This window comes from Cyanistes caeruleus, chromosome 13, assembly GCF_971803275.1.
Source record: "Cyanistes caeruleus chromosome 13, bCyaCae1.hap1.1, whole genome shotgun sequence".
Taxonomy (NCBI): domain Eukaryota; kingdom Metazoa; phylum Chordata; class Aves; order Passeriformes; family Paridae; genus Cyanistes; species Cyanistes caeruleus.
This window is the reverse complement of record NC_141713.1, coordinates 16,955,986-16,972,035: the sequence shown is the minus strand read 5'-3', so window position 1 is coordinate 16,972,035 and position 16,050 is coordinate 16,955,986. Positions and strand designations below refer to the sequence as shown.

The 16,050-nt window shown below is 39.1% G+C and overlaps 1 protein-coding gene across 12 annotated transcripts in view; it reads left to right on the top strand.

Annotated features, from left to right (window-relative positions):
- The window catches only part of CIB2 (calcium and integrin binding family member 2), a 42,934-nt gene that overhangs the window by 10,874 nt on the left and 16,010 nt on the right, over nucleotides 1-16,050 (top strand). For 9 of the 12 annotated variants that reach the window (XR_015275870.1, XR_015275871.1, XR_015275866.1 and 6 more), the window contains one exon: nucleotides 5,485-5,519. Coding sequence is in view for 2 of the 12 variants with exons in the window: in XM_086849327.1 (XP_086705453.1) it covers nucleotides 5,485-5,519 (35 nt within the window). In the remaining 10 variants the exon portion in view is untranslated. Of the gene's footprint in view, nucleotides 1-5,484; nucleotides 5,520-12,641; nucleotides 12,820-16,050 lie in introns of all 12 variants that reach the window. The other 3 variants (XR_015275869.1, XM_023934217.2, XM_086849328.1) reach the window with 1 other exon arrangement.

The window sequence follows — 16,050 nt, the reverse complement described above, 5'->3', positions numbered from 1 at the left end:
GAATTAGGAGATCTGAATTCAATACAAATTCAGTGATTTTCCTTTTCCTTTCTTCCCCTTCTCCTTTTCTTTCTTTCATTTCCCTTCTAGAACCTAGAGATTATAAGGCATATTACTGGTTTTATTGCAAGTAATTTGTATTTGTTCATTAGTGGTATTATTTACTCTGCATTATTTAATGCAGTCACAAAACAAACTGATGGTTACCCTGTCAGTTTTATAGGCAATATTGCAATACAATATAGTATGATGAAGTAATGACTATCTTCTTTTACACAAGATTTTCTCTATTACAGAGCTAATTTTTTTCTTTTTATCAAAATTGAAGTTAAAGTGCAATTCAACTATATTTCATGAGAATTATGCAAAACCAGATTAAACAAGTTATGTTATGATCTGTCAAGAAACACGATTTGCAAAGTAAAACAGGTTTATCAATCTGTCTTTTAAAAAGCCATGCTTGATTTCATCCAGGGTCTTGGAAAATTGCCTTTTATAAGAATACAAAAAGTAGGTTCATAGGTACCCCCAGATCTTCTGTAAAAAGTATTTTCCATTTTATACAGTATTGCTATTATTGTGCAAGTAAAAGTAGCATATTAATGGAGCAATATTTTTGTGAAAATATTCTTTTTGTCAGGTTCTGGTTTCACATTACCATTTGGTGCATCTGTAGATTAAACAAAATTACTTTTGTTGGCACTTTGCCTCTTTTCAGTCCTTGCTAATGTCTGAGTTATTTTTACTCCCCTGTTGCCATATGAATACATAAACCGGCTCTTACAGATGCAGATTTTTTCCTTCTGAAACTCAGTGGGTCTTTTGGTTGGTTTGGGTGTAATTGTAAAGTATATATGGTGACAAGCAAGGATGAGCTGTATGGTAAAATTTTTGTTGGTGTCCTGATGTAAACAGCATTTTTAACTCATTGACTCTGTTAACTCTTTATACACTAACAGTGATGAAAATACATAAATATCTTGCAGACTCAGTCTTACACAACTCTATGCCAGTCTTAGCAGTGTGGAATGTAGAACAAAAGTATTGCATTTGTAAAAGATTACCAGAACAGAGTTAATAATAGATCATATAAAAAAAGTTCATTTGCTTGTCTGGTACCAGATTCTTGGTTGCTTCACAGGATGATGTTTTGATAGTGTTTTGATTAAATGCTCTTACACACATTTTGTACTTTGGCACGGTACAAACTGTCATTTGTGATTTTAAAAATGAAACCTCTGAGGTAATTTGCTTGAAATATTACCTTTTGAAGTGCTGCAGCATCCAATAGTTAGCATTTAAGAGCTGCTCTCAGATAGCTATATGGTTTACAGTATCTGCATTACCTGTAGTTTGCTGGCTTTTGTTTGAGGCTTTTGTTTGAGGCTTTTGTTTTTTTATTTTTTTAATTTGCAGTGATTTTGTAATTTTTTTGATTTAGATTATTTTCTTATTTATAAAAGTTTCCAGTGAAGCTGGATCAAAGTAAACATGACCTTATGAAACTATACATATACAAAGCAGGATATATATGTATTGTCTTAGGAGAGAAATATGCATTTAATGGCTTTCAGAAATACTGTTCTACAGCATATTTGAGTATTTCTATTCTTTCATTCTGTTGTTCATTTCTCCAGTGTTTGTTCTGTAGGGGAGTGTTTTGCACACCACCATGAAATGAGCTTTATTTCACAGCTGTGCTTTGTGAAAGTTCTTGTTTCTGGGAGCAGTGCTCGGTAACCTCCCATTCACTGGACTCTGGTAGCATTCATGAGCTGTGTGCTGCCCTCGGGAACTGGCAATCCATGCCCAGAACAGCTGGTTGGTGGGCTGAGTGCAGCCACACCTCCTGGTGTGCTGGATGGATCTCTGCACACAGTTCAGTAGCAGCATTGACAGAGCATCTCTCTCTCCCCTTTCTTGCTTCCTTCAAATCACTGTAGAACTCAATACAAAGCAGAACCAACCAAGGAGTTTTCAGTCAAGTGGACAGGGTGGTGGACCACCATATTTCAGTTTGTTCAGTCCTAAATCTGCATTCATCTGACACAGGAAATAAAAGAATAAAACTAACAGCACGTGCATGCTACTCTGCTATAAAATAAATTTTAAGAGCAGAGACAGTTAACTGTGCTTTACAAGCAATGCTGAGTGACTTGTAGAAAGTCCAATTACCAGCCATGAACCAAGCTACCTGTGGAACCTAAATGCACTGTCTGCCTCTTTTCTCTGCTAAGTATTTTAAGAAGCAGTTAAACCATCTAAATGTTAAATTTGAGAACCATTATACAAGGTCATGATCTCATGGAAATCAATGGGAAATTTATTTTTTGTTTGCTTGATTTTATTTACTTTGTTACAAGACATTGAGTAAATAATTGCAGATTTGTTTTAGTGGTATCTTACACCTCAAAAACAACCATCAGTGATCCCATGTTGGACTTCTAATTAACTTGATTATAAAGGGCACAAGGACAGAGTGAATAGGAGAATTGACCTTGGAAAAGGTGTGTGTTTGTTCTCAGGGGCTGGAATAGGTGACATGTCAAGGTAAAGCCTCTGTTCTATGGAAGCTAAAAGTCTCAAGGGCCTGCTGTTAGCAGAAGTCTTTCAGGCCATTGTCTAGCACTGGAAATAAAGGAAATAATTCCTAGGATCAATTCTTGCCTGTAATGTTGACCTGAGAAGAATTCTAAAAAACCCTGGTGATGTTTATTGTTCAGTAACCAGTTTCTGCTTTTCTAGCAGGACTCCCAGACAGATAGAACTGACAGGTTACTTTTTGTGCTCTTAGTAAACTCAAATACAGTCCACAAAATAGCAAATGTGTTCCATACCTCTGGCTTGCAGGAAAATCAAAGTTATCCTGTGCATAAATGACAAATGCTTTCCAGAGCCCACTTCACCTTTCCTATGAGAGAGTGAATTTAACATGTTAATTTACTATTTATTGTCCTTCATTGTATATTTTTCTGTATGAATGAAGTAGTCAGAAGAAAACGGGATGATTCACCTCCGTGTTTCTTTGGCGAAAGTCTTTAATTAAATTGGAATTAAATTGCTGAAGTTCCAGCCACTATAAAATATAATTATGTTATTTAGATATTTTGTCCATCATGATTTTATCCAGCTGAGGGCTGTGCTTTCAAAAAATAGGAAAAAGAAATCAGTCCTGCACCCCTTTCTTGCCATCAATACAATACATCAATACCTTCATGTCTTGTACCAGCACTGCCAATGCTTAATTTTATGTCACTAAAAGGAAATTATCCAAGCTGGAAAAGCATCCATTATTGCTAGGTTCATTTACAAACACATTAGTTCCTTCTCTCAGAGTTCTCTGATGCAGTTATTCTGCTCACCAATCTCAAGTCTGCATAAAGGAACAGCAGAAATAAGAAGGTGGGAAAAGCAAGAGGGATGGCTGGACTTCCCTGTCAGAGGTCATGTGGAGCTGTGGTTTTGCATTTGCCATTTGATACCAGACAGGCTTCTGAATGGTAAATTGTTTCATATGTGGTACCATCTGGCTGGATCAGAAGTATAGGCCAGGTCACAATGAGTTTGTGGTGCTTTGACCCTGAGTAGCTTTAAGATCTCTCTTAAGAGTGAGACCATTCTTAATTTATTTTTTTAATGCCCTTCATCCCTGACAATTCCATGCAATTGACAGGTGTAATTGAAGTAATGGTGGTTAGGCAGATAGTTGCAACTACTTCTGCTATAGAGGTTTTCAGTATTAGTGGGGTTTAGATTGCATTAGTAAAAATTTTGTTGATTAAAAACCAGGCAGACAGCAGTGTTTGTTGTCAGTGTCATGAAGCAACTCTGAATAAAATATAAAAAATGTGTGGACTGTCAGCAAATATGGATTATTAGTTGACCTCCTCATTTGTCTTCCAATAGCATTTTTGCAGAACTCCTGCAAGGTAAAGGGTAACTTTTCCTTTTAATCTTTCTCTCCATTTGTATATCACTTCCCTGTCAGCTTTCTAGTTAAGTGGCTGCTGTTTTCCCCCAGCCTATATAATTACAGATGATTGCTGCTGAGGGCATTACAATTATTTGTGAGATTACACCTGCCCTTTCTTAGTAAATTAAGCATCCTTAAGTGACAGTTTGAGTGTGTTAATTGTGTGGAATTAAGGAAGACTTGACCAGCTGGCTCCGATGTCACTTTGTGCAGTTGCAGACAATGTGACATCAGTATCAGCAGCTCCCAAGGTGCTTCCTCCTGGGTCTTGTAACTACACAATGCACTGAAGGAAGAGCTGCTGCTCTGGGCACTTTGTATGGAGGAGAGAAAGGCAGCTCAATAATTGATACCTGCAGGACTGATCACATTCCTGGACACCCGAGACAGGTCTTTGCTTCTGCCAGAGGGGATCCTTTGCTTCTCCCCTCCTTGGAAGAAGCAGGCATTTAGCCCTAATGAGTCTCAGCTTGAGAAAGAAATACTTTTTCATTAGTTGACTGAAGAGCAGGACTGGGAGAGTCAAAGCAGTTGTATGTTACCTTTAAGTATGACTTACCATGTCTGATACTGTTATCTTGTCACAAGCTGATTTTCAAAGATCTTTTTCTGTCACTGACATAGAAATGCATGAAATGCAAACTCTTCCACTGCTCATAATCCGGTTCTGTGGTGAAGTGTTTGAATTCAAGTATAGCACAGGTGGTCATGAATTGAATTAAACCAATGTCAATTCAGTCACATCATGGAGCCATTTAGAATGCAAATGAATGTTTGTATGCTCTTCTTTCAAGTTGAGCAAGCTCTATCTCTGCATTTTAGTAAGTTATTTCTAGTTCTGTGATAGAACAGGGAGAGCTGAATGGTTTGCTGCTGTTCAGGGCAGGGGCTGCCCATTTATCCATGCTCCTAAAATAGAGGAGTTTGTAGCATTCAGCAAAGTGACCACAGTGCAAACTGATTGTTAGCAAAAAGGGTTAATGACTAATAAATAAATACATTATTTTATTATTAAAGCAGTTGTCTCCAGCAGAGGGATACTTCAAGTTAAAAGACAGTTTTTGTCATCTATTTGTTGTTCATAGTTTTCCATATTAATTTATTGAATACTTTTGGCATGTAACTTGTGTTTTGGATTTAATTTTGTTTCTGGTCTGGTTATTCCATATTGGAGAAATATCTCAGCAACCTGGGTTTTTTTCCTCCTGAACTATCACATTACCAATATATTTCTTTTTGCTGAGAGGCCTTTCCTTGGAACATTTCTGTTATTTTATAGTATTTTGTATATATATATACACACACAGTATATATAGTATGGTATTTTATAGTATGTAGTATATATATTATGTAGTATATTACCTTCTGAGTCAAAAGTAGATGGCACCCAAACAGCATCTTTAACATTTCTCTGTCAGATCTGAGTTTCCTTCCAAAAGGTTGAGAAACAACTCTTTGCAGTTGTTTTCAGTATTTCTTTAGTACAATGACATATTTTGTTTCTTTAACAGGATTGCACGTTCTTCACTCGAAAGGAAATCCTTCGGTAAGTAAATTGTTTTAAATGTCTCCTTTATGATCCATGTGGAAGGAGCTAAATCTTATCTGGCTTGTGAGGAAACCAGATAAAGCCAGTTATTCTACAGGAATTAATGAGAGCAGGATTGGATTTAAGATACACTTATAATGTATAATTGTCATAAAGTGGTGATTGGCTTAAGGCGAATATCATAGACTATTTTAGGGTAGAGCCAGTGACTTGTATGAATGGGATTTGCTGCCTTTCTGCTCAATGATAGCAGTGAAGGTACATCCTGCAGTCAGTGTAGAATCCAGAGGTGTCTGAGGTGAAGTTTTAGTGAACAGGAATAAAATGGGTTATGACACCCTGGTCAATTAGCACTTAGTGATTTAGCATCTCCCTGTCTCAGTGAAGGTGCACACAGGTACTGCTGGGCACTTATTTACACTGCAGGATGCTCACAGGGCTGATGTGGAGGAAGTGCAGGTCCAGTCCTCTTTAGGCTGAACTGAATTTCTTGTGCAGCTGCTGACTTCAGTGAGATGAATAAATAAAGCCCTGTCTGGGTTACCATCCATTTGCTTGTCTGTTAATGACTGTTATGTAGGTGGGGATGAAGGGATTAATATAGCAGCTTCAATTTAGATCGCTATAAACTGATATAAACCAGCATGAGATTGCAATTAGGTGAAATGGGCTAAGCACTCTTACCTGTCCCTACAGGGAAAGTAGCCCATCAAACCCCCAAACAACAGTAAATCTATTTTCTGCTGGTTTAATAAACTGAATCAGCTCATCTGAAGGATCGGATGAGTGCCAAAGCTGGCATAAGAGCCAGAGCAAGCAAATGCAACTGAAAATGAGGAGAGCATTTCCCTACAAGTAAGGTGTTGGTTAAGGTACACACTGACTGTAGTGTGCAAGGCTTTGGTGTCAGTATCAGCTTAAGTCAGCATAAATGCAGACTGTGGTCAGAGGGGTTGAAGACACATTTTTTGATTAGTAATCTGAGTGTGGATAATTTGCAAATTATTAGAAAGTAGTATAACTTATGAATTTAAGTGAAGAAAAAATTAACACAAGGTGCTGAAAATGGACCTAGGAAAAAATATAAAGTAAGACTGCAGCAGAGGCAAGGGTGCCTGGTGAAAGAGAAGAATAGAAACCATAGCTCACTATTGGTGTTTGATAGCTGTTTATCACCAGTCTCCTAAGTCTTTGTCAAATATGGTTAATTTTTGGAAGTGCTGATCACAGCTCAGCTATGAGCATTCAGTCAGGGCCCAGGGCAAGAACATATTAAAGAATATTGGTTATTGTAGATGTATTTATGTTATCGCTGACTCAAAACCTTGTCTAAAATACACATAGGACAGCTGACAGATTTTTAGAGCTCTTACACCAGCTTTGGTGGTGATAGGGCTTTGGAAACATGCCCCAGTGTCTTGGTTTGGAAGACAGGTGTCTGCTAGGGAAGACAGGAACCTCCCTTGGAATGAAAAACGTAAACCCTCTCCCTCTAAATTATTATAACCTTGAAATTAAGGGGCGCTCAAGCAGAGATACTGGGATAGGAATAGCAGTTCTTTACTAGTGTGTATAACAAGGCAAACAAACAACAACTATGGTATAAATAACAAAACAGAACCAGGGACCCCGTGACAGCCTTCTTTACCTGAAAGGATGGAGAAGAGGCTTTTCTTCACCAACCCCCTGCGGGCATTGGATCTCGGTGCCCCTGCAGGGCTCTGAGAAACACCCAGCTGGAACGGCAGGACTGAGAGGAAAATCCCGGGCTGGTGGACGAGGTGTAGCAGAAGCTCCACGGCAGCTGCTCGCACTGCAGGACGTCCCGGCAAGACAGGGATTGCGGGGGCCCACAGATGGAGAAGTTCCCTTGGGGTTATGGTGAATTCCTTTCCCCAAAACCACAGCAGTTCCCAGTGCGTCCTGCTCTGAAACCCAAGAAAAAAACCAGCGCCCCCCCTCCGCAGCTGCCCTCTCTCTCTCTTTTATCTGCCCCTCTTCTCTCCTGGGCCCAGCCAAACTCTGTCTTCTCAAGCACCCAATAAGTACCAGCAGTCAGGTTTCCCCACAACTAATGGGGAAAAATTCTATAGGTGAGAAGGAACCAAAGGAAGGACACCTAACCCCCAACACCCAGATTTCTTAAGGAGAATGTGGAAATTTAGACCAATGTGTTTAGCTTCAGGATACAACTTTTCTGCATGGAGAGATGCCAGAACACACTGGTAGACAATCAGTCTCTGAGTGCCTAGAACTTAATACATGATCAGAGGCAGCCACTGCGGATTTGTTAAAAGCAAATCTTCCTGGGAGTGCCTGCTTCTGTAAGTCAGAGAAAAGACACAGCTGCAACATGTCTTTATTGGTAAAGGCTTTTACATATTCCAGTTTGTGTTAGTCCTTTTCTACTTGTTTAAGTGCACTGAAATCTTGGTTAAAGTACTCCTGAACACGGAAAATTGGTGAGAATGGTAAGAAACATTGAGGTGAAGGGAGTTGCAGGTGCTATGAAGATTAAGATTAGCTTTTTCAACAGTATTTAGTATGTTAGAGAAATTGCTAAAGTGAACAAGAGGAAATTCACACACTCAAGTCCTAGGAACTGTGAAAAAATTTGCAAGTGTGAAATGATGCTAAAAAAAAAGTGGGGGCTGGGGCTTCAGTGATGTGAACATACTTTTAACAACACAACCCCCACAATACTCTTGCAAAAAAGAGAAATGCATTTCTACAATTCATTAGCCTCAGCAGTGTTTATAAAATGGGAGAATACCAGTCAGCAGTACTGTGACCTCAGTAGGAATGGACTGCCCAGTTTTGGGCATTACCATTCAAAAAGATTTGTTTCCCTGGGAAATGCTGGGTAGGGAGAAACAGGAACAAAAAGAAAAAAAATATGTCAAGAAAAGTTGGAAAACCACTTTAGTTGTAGAAATGAATCTGCTTGTATAACACTCCTCTCTTGTGATTGTAAATGGGAATAAATTGTTGAGTTGTCTCTTATAAGGCATTATTTCTCTTACTCAGTTTTACAAATCTGATTTTCTGGCAGACAAGCTTTTACTCCAGCAATAATGCTTATCTGCTCAGCAGCCCATCTGTTTCTGCTTCTCCCTGTAGACTGGTACAGTTTGGCACCCAAACAAACACTCAAACACAGGTATTTCTGGATGTCTGTCCTAGCCAAAAAGCACAAATGTTGTAAATTCAAGTTGTATTACTTGAGAGTGACTTAACCTAGTTAGACAACTGCCATGGGAATATGGCACTAAATGATGAAGCTGGGCACCACCTGGGACATCAGCAAACCTTTGAACCTTTTTGTAGAAGAAAAATAGTTCTTCTGTTGCCTGGTTTCGTGGCTTGTTCTTGATGGGTGAAAGGTGAGGTGACAGGAGCACTTCTAGCCAATCCAGCTGAATGTTGGATTTTAAATCTGAAATCTGCCAGAGAATTAAGCAATGTATTTCTTCAAATTCCTGGAAAGCTTCCTTATAAGGGAGCAAATGCAGCAAACTGCTTGGAGGCAGCTCCATGTGGAGCAAGTTGTTACACAAATGGAGGGAGGAGGTAGAACACAACTCCTGTCATTCTTTTAAAGAGTTTGAAGTTTTGTATGCAGAAAGGGGAATTGCCCTATTATCAGTGTAAAAAACGAGGTTCACATTTTTTATATAAAATTTTTTAAAGTTTAATAGAAAGACAATTAGGAGATAGAAATAAAGCAAAATGAACAAATACAGCCAGGTGCCTCAGCATTCAGCCAAGAGAGCAGATTTTGCCAACAAAGGATTGTCCCTTAAAAACACAAACCTATTACATATTCATAAATTCTTATACATGATTCAAACATTCCTCTTAAATTTTAGATATTCCTTTGTTTAGCTTTAACTCCCTTCTCCCCAATAGATCAATCTTCTTGTCTCCATTGAGTCTCATGCTCTCTGATAATAGAGGTTCAATAAATTCTTTCTTTGGAGCATTTCTGTACCATAAACCTTTCCTGTATTATATTTTAGTCAGATTGTACCTGTTTTACTAAGGCTTGTGAGAGGAGAGAATCTCTGTCAGTGTTGATCTTTATGGAGTCTGGAGTGCTGCTGTACTGTGCCCAGTTCTGGGCTCCCTAGTGCAGGAGAAATAAGGATCTGCTCCAGGGTCTAGCAAAGAGCCACTGAGATTGATAAGGGACTGAGGAGCTTTCATATGAAGAAGGGCTGAGAGAGCTGAGGGTGCAAAGGAGACAGAGGCTCATGCCAGGAAAAGGGGCAGTGGGTACAGACAGAAACACAAGAGGTTCTGGCTGAACATAGGGAAGCACTGTGAGGATGACCAGGCACTGGAACAGACTGCCCAGACAGGCTGTGGAATCTCCAGCCCTGGAGATACTCAAAAGCCATCTGGATGTGGCAGCTAGCTCCAGGTGCCCTTGCAGGGCAGGAGGCTGCACCAGTTCATCTCAGGAGCTCCTCACAACTTCAGTCACTCTGTGATTCTTGTAATCACAGCAGAAAAGGGGCCTGTGAGCAGGGGTTTGAGTGGTGCCTCAAGGAAGGAAAAACATTATAAAGTATTCTTATCTATACTCACCATCATGTAGGTCTGGGAACAGAAGATGTAGTAACAGTAGTACATGTATTGAAAGAGCTTTCCTAACTATGACTAAATTTAGAATAAATGTATTATAAATTGTCTGCCAAAAACATTTCTCACAATTTCATTTTAATTTTACTGCAGATATTTTTGGAGGATATTTATCTAGTAGTCTCTTAAATTAATTTGTGCTGCTTCATTTTGCATTGCAAAGACAAATAAATTTACATGCTAACTAAAAACTAGCAGAAGATTCATCTATCCACCTTTTCTCATCTTATTATGCTACCTTTTTAGAAATCTGATTTCTGTTCCCAGTTATTATATTTTATTGGTAAAATGAAAATAACTTCAACTGGAAAGCAATAACAGAGACAAGGCATATCAGTAATAGAATTCCTTCAACCTTCAACTCTTCCTGCTTGTGTTTCTCACTGTTCTTCATTCTTTATGTGTTTGTCAAACTGTGGCAATTTAGTGAGTTGTGGTTTCAGTTTCTGTCTGAATTTCCTTGTATCATGTTTCCTGTCGTTCTGGTTTCAGCTTCACATGGTAGACTACCTTCTCTGATAGACTATTCTAACCTTTTGCAATCCTTGGAAGCAATAATTCACTGAGGAATTGGTGCAACACAGAGATTTATGCCTCTGTTACCATATTTAACATTTATTGTTGCAAAACAAGTTTGTGCAAGTATGGCATAAATCTGAGATCCTCCAAGTACTTTATTGGTTGCTGACAGCCCCAAAGGCTCCTCCTTCCTCAGTTTCTCAGCCAAAGATTAAAGAACCTCCTTCTCTTTGAGCTATCAGCTCCTTCTATCAGCTATCAGTTGTCCTTCTCTTTGAGCTGCTATCAGCTTTTTGCCCCTGTGTGGCAGACTTGCAGATTTTGGTCTGTCTGGCCCTGTTCCCCAGCTGCAAGGACTGCAAGGCAAGAGAGCATGTGCAGTTCACAGATTTGCCTCTGTAGCAAGGGTTGTAAATCAGTTCCCATCAGTGCATTCTGTCCTGCATTCTGTGCAATCCCATCTTCAGTGCTGCTGCTTCTTTTACTTCCAGCTATCTCAGGTGCTTGGAGGGCTGATTGCTGAGACCTGGCTCTTTCCTGGGCTTTATGTTGACTTGCCAATTGTCCTGCTGGTCTCTGGAGTGGTGAATTTTTCTCTCTGTGTTGCACAAAGTCCATCTCCAGCTGTTCCATTCAGCTCTGGCATCTGGACAGGGGACTATAGCTCTGATTGTGGTGAATAACCAAAAGTGCAGGTGAACAGCAGCTGTGCACTTCTGGTCCTGCTGCTGGCACAGTTGATCCATCCTGTGAAAAACGAGGTTTACATTTTTTTTAAAATAACATTTAAAAAGTTTAATAAAAAGACAATTAGGAGACAGAAATAAAGCAAAATGAACAGACATGGCCAGGTGCCTCAGCATTCAGCTAAGAGCATGCCTTACTAACAAAGGATTGTCCCTTAAAAACACCAATATCTTGCATATTCATAAATGCTTATGTATTATTCAAACATTCCTCTTAAGTTTTAGATTTTCCTTTGTTTAGCTTCAACTCCCCCTCCCCAATCAATCAATCAATCAATCTTCTTGGCTCTGTTGAGTCTCACACTCCCTAATAACAGAGGTTCAATAAATTCCTCCCTTGGAGCTCCAGTCACTGTTGTCTTCATCTGGATAAAATAATCTAAGAATGCAGGGGGTGGGTTTTCTATCTTTTCATTCTCATTCATATATGAACAAAAGCAGCCTCTATTGTAATACCATACTACTCCCTAAAAATACATATATATGTATTACACCACTATTTTTAAGTTTCATACAGCAAAGTTTCCAACATTATACATATAATATTCATTTTAATATTTGCAAAAAGCCAATAATAGGATATGTATCTATAACAATCTTGTACAACCAGTGTGTGGTCATGTCACAGCTCCTGTGAGCCCCTGGTGGCACTGTCCATCAGCACTCAGTGCCTGCTTTCATAGCTCTAGTTAAGCCATTTGTTATTTTTTTTCCTCAACATCCAGAACAATGCAGAACAATCTAGAATTTAATCTTGAGATGGTCTTGAGTGTAATGTACAAATCTTTGAATGCATCCCTTAGGAATAAATAGGACATATATTGCTGAATAAAAATGTTTTCCCCTTACAGCATAAATCAGGTGACTGTTGCTGTGGGACCTGAACTAGGGAGATGTTTATTCGTTTTTCAAGGCCACTTTAAAGCCTCTACTTATTTCTAATCAATGAGCCATTGCAAGCTTTTATGTTTTGTTTTCAGCACTCCTTCAGTGCAGAGTTCCTGTTAAAAAGACAGCTCAGACAGCTGTAATGTGTTGTCACTACATTTAATGGTGGAGATGAATGTACGCCAGGCCAAGGAAGAGCTGCTCTGTCTTTTAACCCATTCACTTGGTGACCTTGGGAATAGTCTGACTCCCTCCCAAAGCTCAGTAGTGAATTTTTAAATGGTTGCTGCAGGGTGTAAGCTTAGTAATCTCTTTTTTTCAGATCTGCTCAGGTAGAGCTGGAGGCTCTGTTGTATGTTTGGAGACATCCCAAACTGTGTCCAGCAAATACCCACAGTATCACCCTTGCTGACTCTAGGATGCTTCACCCTTGAAAAGTGGGAACAGACTCTGACCTACCTTTTTTATCATGTAGAAGACCCAAAGTGGTAGAATGAAAGGTATCAATCAAAAGCAGGCTGTGGGGACAAAACTGTGTTGTGGGTTTTTTTTCTGTACACAGTATTTTTGGTTTTCACTGGTTGATGGGCAGCTGAGTTGACTTTAAAACTGCTGCTGCCTACAGGGGTAAGTCTTGTTCTGCCTTTATTGATTAATTTAATAGAAAAATTAAACCCCTATTTTCTTCTGCTGCTGTAGCAACTGTTTCAGTAACCTCAAGGAGTTGACTGTAAAAACTGTATTTTCAAACACATCAGTTCTGTGAACCTCACTGCACATTCTTAAGTGTTAATGCTTATACAAGGGACATGAGTAGCTGATGGGCTTCAAATTTCTGCAAGGGCAGATCAGCAGTCTCAGTTTTGACTAGATTGAAATGATACAGAATCACAGCCTTAATCCTTAAATGTTCCACATGAAGCATAAACATATACTAGTACCTGTGGGGACAGAGCATCATCAGTTAAAGAAATTTGCCATTAAATTTATCACCGCATTCCCCCCCCACTCTCATCTGTGGCAGGGAAGACACTGCCAATTTTTCATTTCCTACTTTCATGCAAGGTAAATAAGGAATCCTGCTGACAAAGAGAGCATATCCAGGAATAGAAAAATGTTTCTGCATGCAACTAGAAGCATCTTTTAAAGGAAATACAGCTGCAGGATCTGTACTAGTTACTGCTGCAAAGACAGTGAGGCTGGTCTTGGGCTTCTGAATATACATGATGGTCTCTCTATGATAATGGCAGCTTTTCCAAGTCTGAGTGTGTTCAGACAGCACTGCAAAACCTTACATTGCCTCCCTGAAAAAACATAAATGCATCTAGGACAGATAAAGAGGCTTTAGGTTTTTTCAGACATGCTTCTTGTGAGGGGCATGCTGAGTAAAATGACAAAAAGCCTTTCCTCTAGGTCACAACTGCTCTGATGCATTCACCTGAAGAGCCTTCTGCTTCTCCTAAACAGGAGAAATATCAGAGCCTTTACCAGAGCTTTATTTCTTCTCTATTTGCAGCTAGGAATTAATGTTATTGAGAGATGTGAGAGAACAGTCAGTAATGAGAGCAGCTTTTGGGAAGTGATTACTCATTTGTCCTAGTGCACAGGATTTGTCATAGTGCACAACACCACAAGCAAGTAGTGAGGTATTGCATACAGGCAGGAGGATTATGGGAGTAAATAACCCCAATGTCTACTGAGCTTTACATCATGTTACAGAATAATTGATCATGTATTGTTTCCTTGCCAAAAATAAGTACTCACCCAATGTAATATAAGTTATTCAACTAAATGAGAGTTTTGGTGGAACTCTTACGAAAAGGACTGTGTTCCTTGTGACAGGTGGTTTTCCTCGCATCCTCTTAAGATGCCAAGAAAAGATGCTTTTCCCACAAAAGATCTTAGGATGCTTTTTCTACAAAATCCAGCATTTGATACTGGCAATCCAGTTTATTATAAAACAGTACATAGTGTCCCTGAAGAACCTTCCAGCATCAAGATCTTACAGAAGGACAGGGTGTTACTGTCTTTTGTGTTGTTCACTTGGTTGGGGTTTTTTATTTTGAAGGATAATGCAGTAAGTGCAATGTAATATTTGTTTGGTATACGGAAATCTTATGGCCCTTTTCACAGTTATGGATGCTAATCATGCCATGTGATAGGGCTATAACAAATAGAGTTGCTGGATCCTTGCAGATAAAAGCATGTGGAAGATGTATTTTATTGCTGTAATTTAGCTTGCAAGAGTTAGATCAGAGCCACTTCCTACAGACTCATTTGGATGCTTTAGTATGAAATCCACTCAGGCGGAAAGCTCTTACATCCACAGATCTTTGACCATTTGATGAATTAACAGCAGAGTAAGTTGTGAGGAAAACAGGATATGAGAGCTGCCCTCAAATCTGCAGTTAGTTACCTGCACATCTCTGTGTCCAGCACCTGCCTTCCAGACAATTCTGGCAAAGTCTAGTCTAGAGCTGGGAGCCGTATCCGTATCCTTCTTTTAGCTGCCAAAGGGTATGGCTGAACTTCTGTAGAAATAGATTGCAATTTCTATGGACAAGATAGTGAATTCTGTCAGCAAGAAGTGACAAGTTTACTTTGCACTGATATTGCATGTTATAAAGAGACAAGTCCAATATTAAATAAAGTACAGAGGGAAACTTTGGTGGTTAAAATAAGCAGGGATTATTAGCTCATGAATTGCCAAGTGTTGTCCACAGTGGTCAAGTTTTGTCAATAATGAGTGCTTAATTTTCTTGAGGACTAGAACACCATTTCAGTATTCTAGCTTTTAAAAAAGTAGGTAACTTGTAGATGGATATTGGACTTGAAAGTTTTGGTTTCTTCTAAGCTTTTCTTTATGAGTGCTCTTAAGCTGCTTTTTCTGTTGTATTTAGAAGCATCTTTTTAGCTGCTATTTACAATGGAGAAATCAGTTGCTAGAGAGGGAAATGGCTATTGCATCTTAAATTACACAGTATTTATGAAATATCAGGGTGAGCTGTGGTTAGCAGCTGAAATGTGCTGAGATCAGTGGATATCCAATTTCTGTTATGGCACAAAATATAGCTGTGCAGGATAAAGACATCAGCTTCCTACAATGCAGAAGAAATGTGTTTCTGTGTTTGATTTCATGTGCTCTTTGTGGCACATCATAATCATAAGAGATTTACATAATAAGATCTACAGATGCCTGTAGATTATTTCCTTTTAGTTTTTGAGTTTATTTACACACAGAGACCTGAAGTAGTTCAGTTGGGTGTGGGGCTGGCTGCAGGGCTGCTGCAGGTAAAGCTGGGGAAATGAAGGGGTTGCTGAGGCATTGCTTCCTGTATTACTGCTTTGTTTATATTCTGCTGTTAAAACATGGTAATCTCTAGATGTAAATGTTAGCATGCCTAGTGAAGTGAGTTGGCAGATTTTTCATTAGAAGTCACAAGATACATCTTTAAAATGTACACAAATAGTACATGTGCCCTACTGAGAGATCAGAATACACTGTGTTAATGCATAGGACATGACAAAGGGGCTACTTTCTCTCCTAAGCAGTTTATGAATTAGGCATAAGACTAAACTTCCACATATAAGAATTGCATTTCATGGTATATTCCTTGTTTTAGACCTTCTGTGTACATACCTGGCAGTGCCTAAATGTTTCACACAGTGTGAAACTCTGCTCAGTTACAGCTGCTGAGTTATAGCTCAGGCTGTGGGTAGCAGTTATGCTG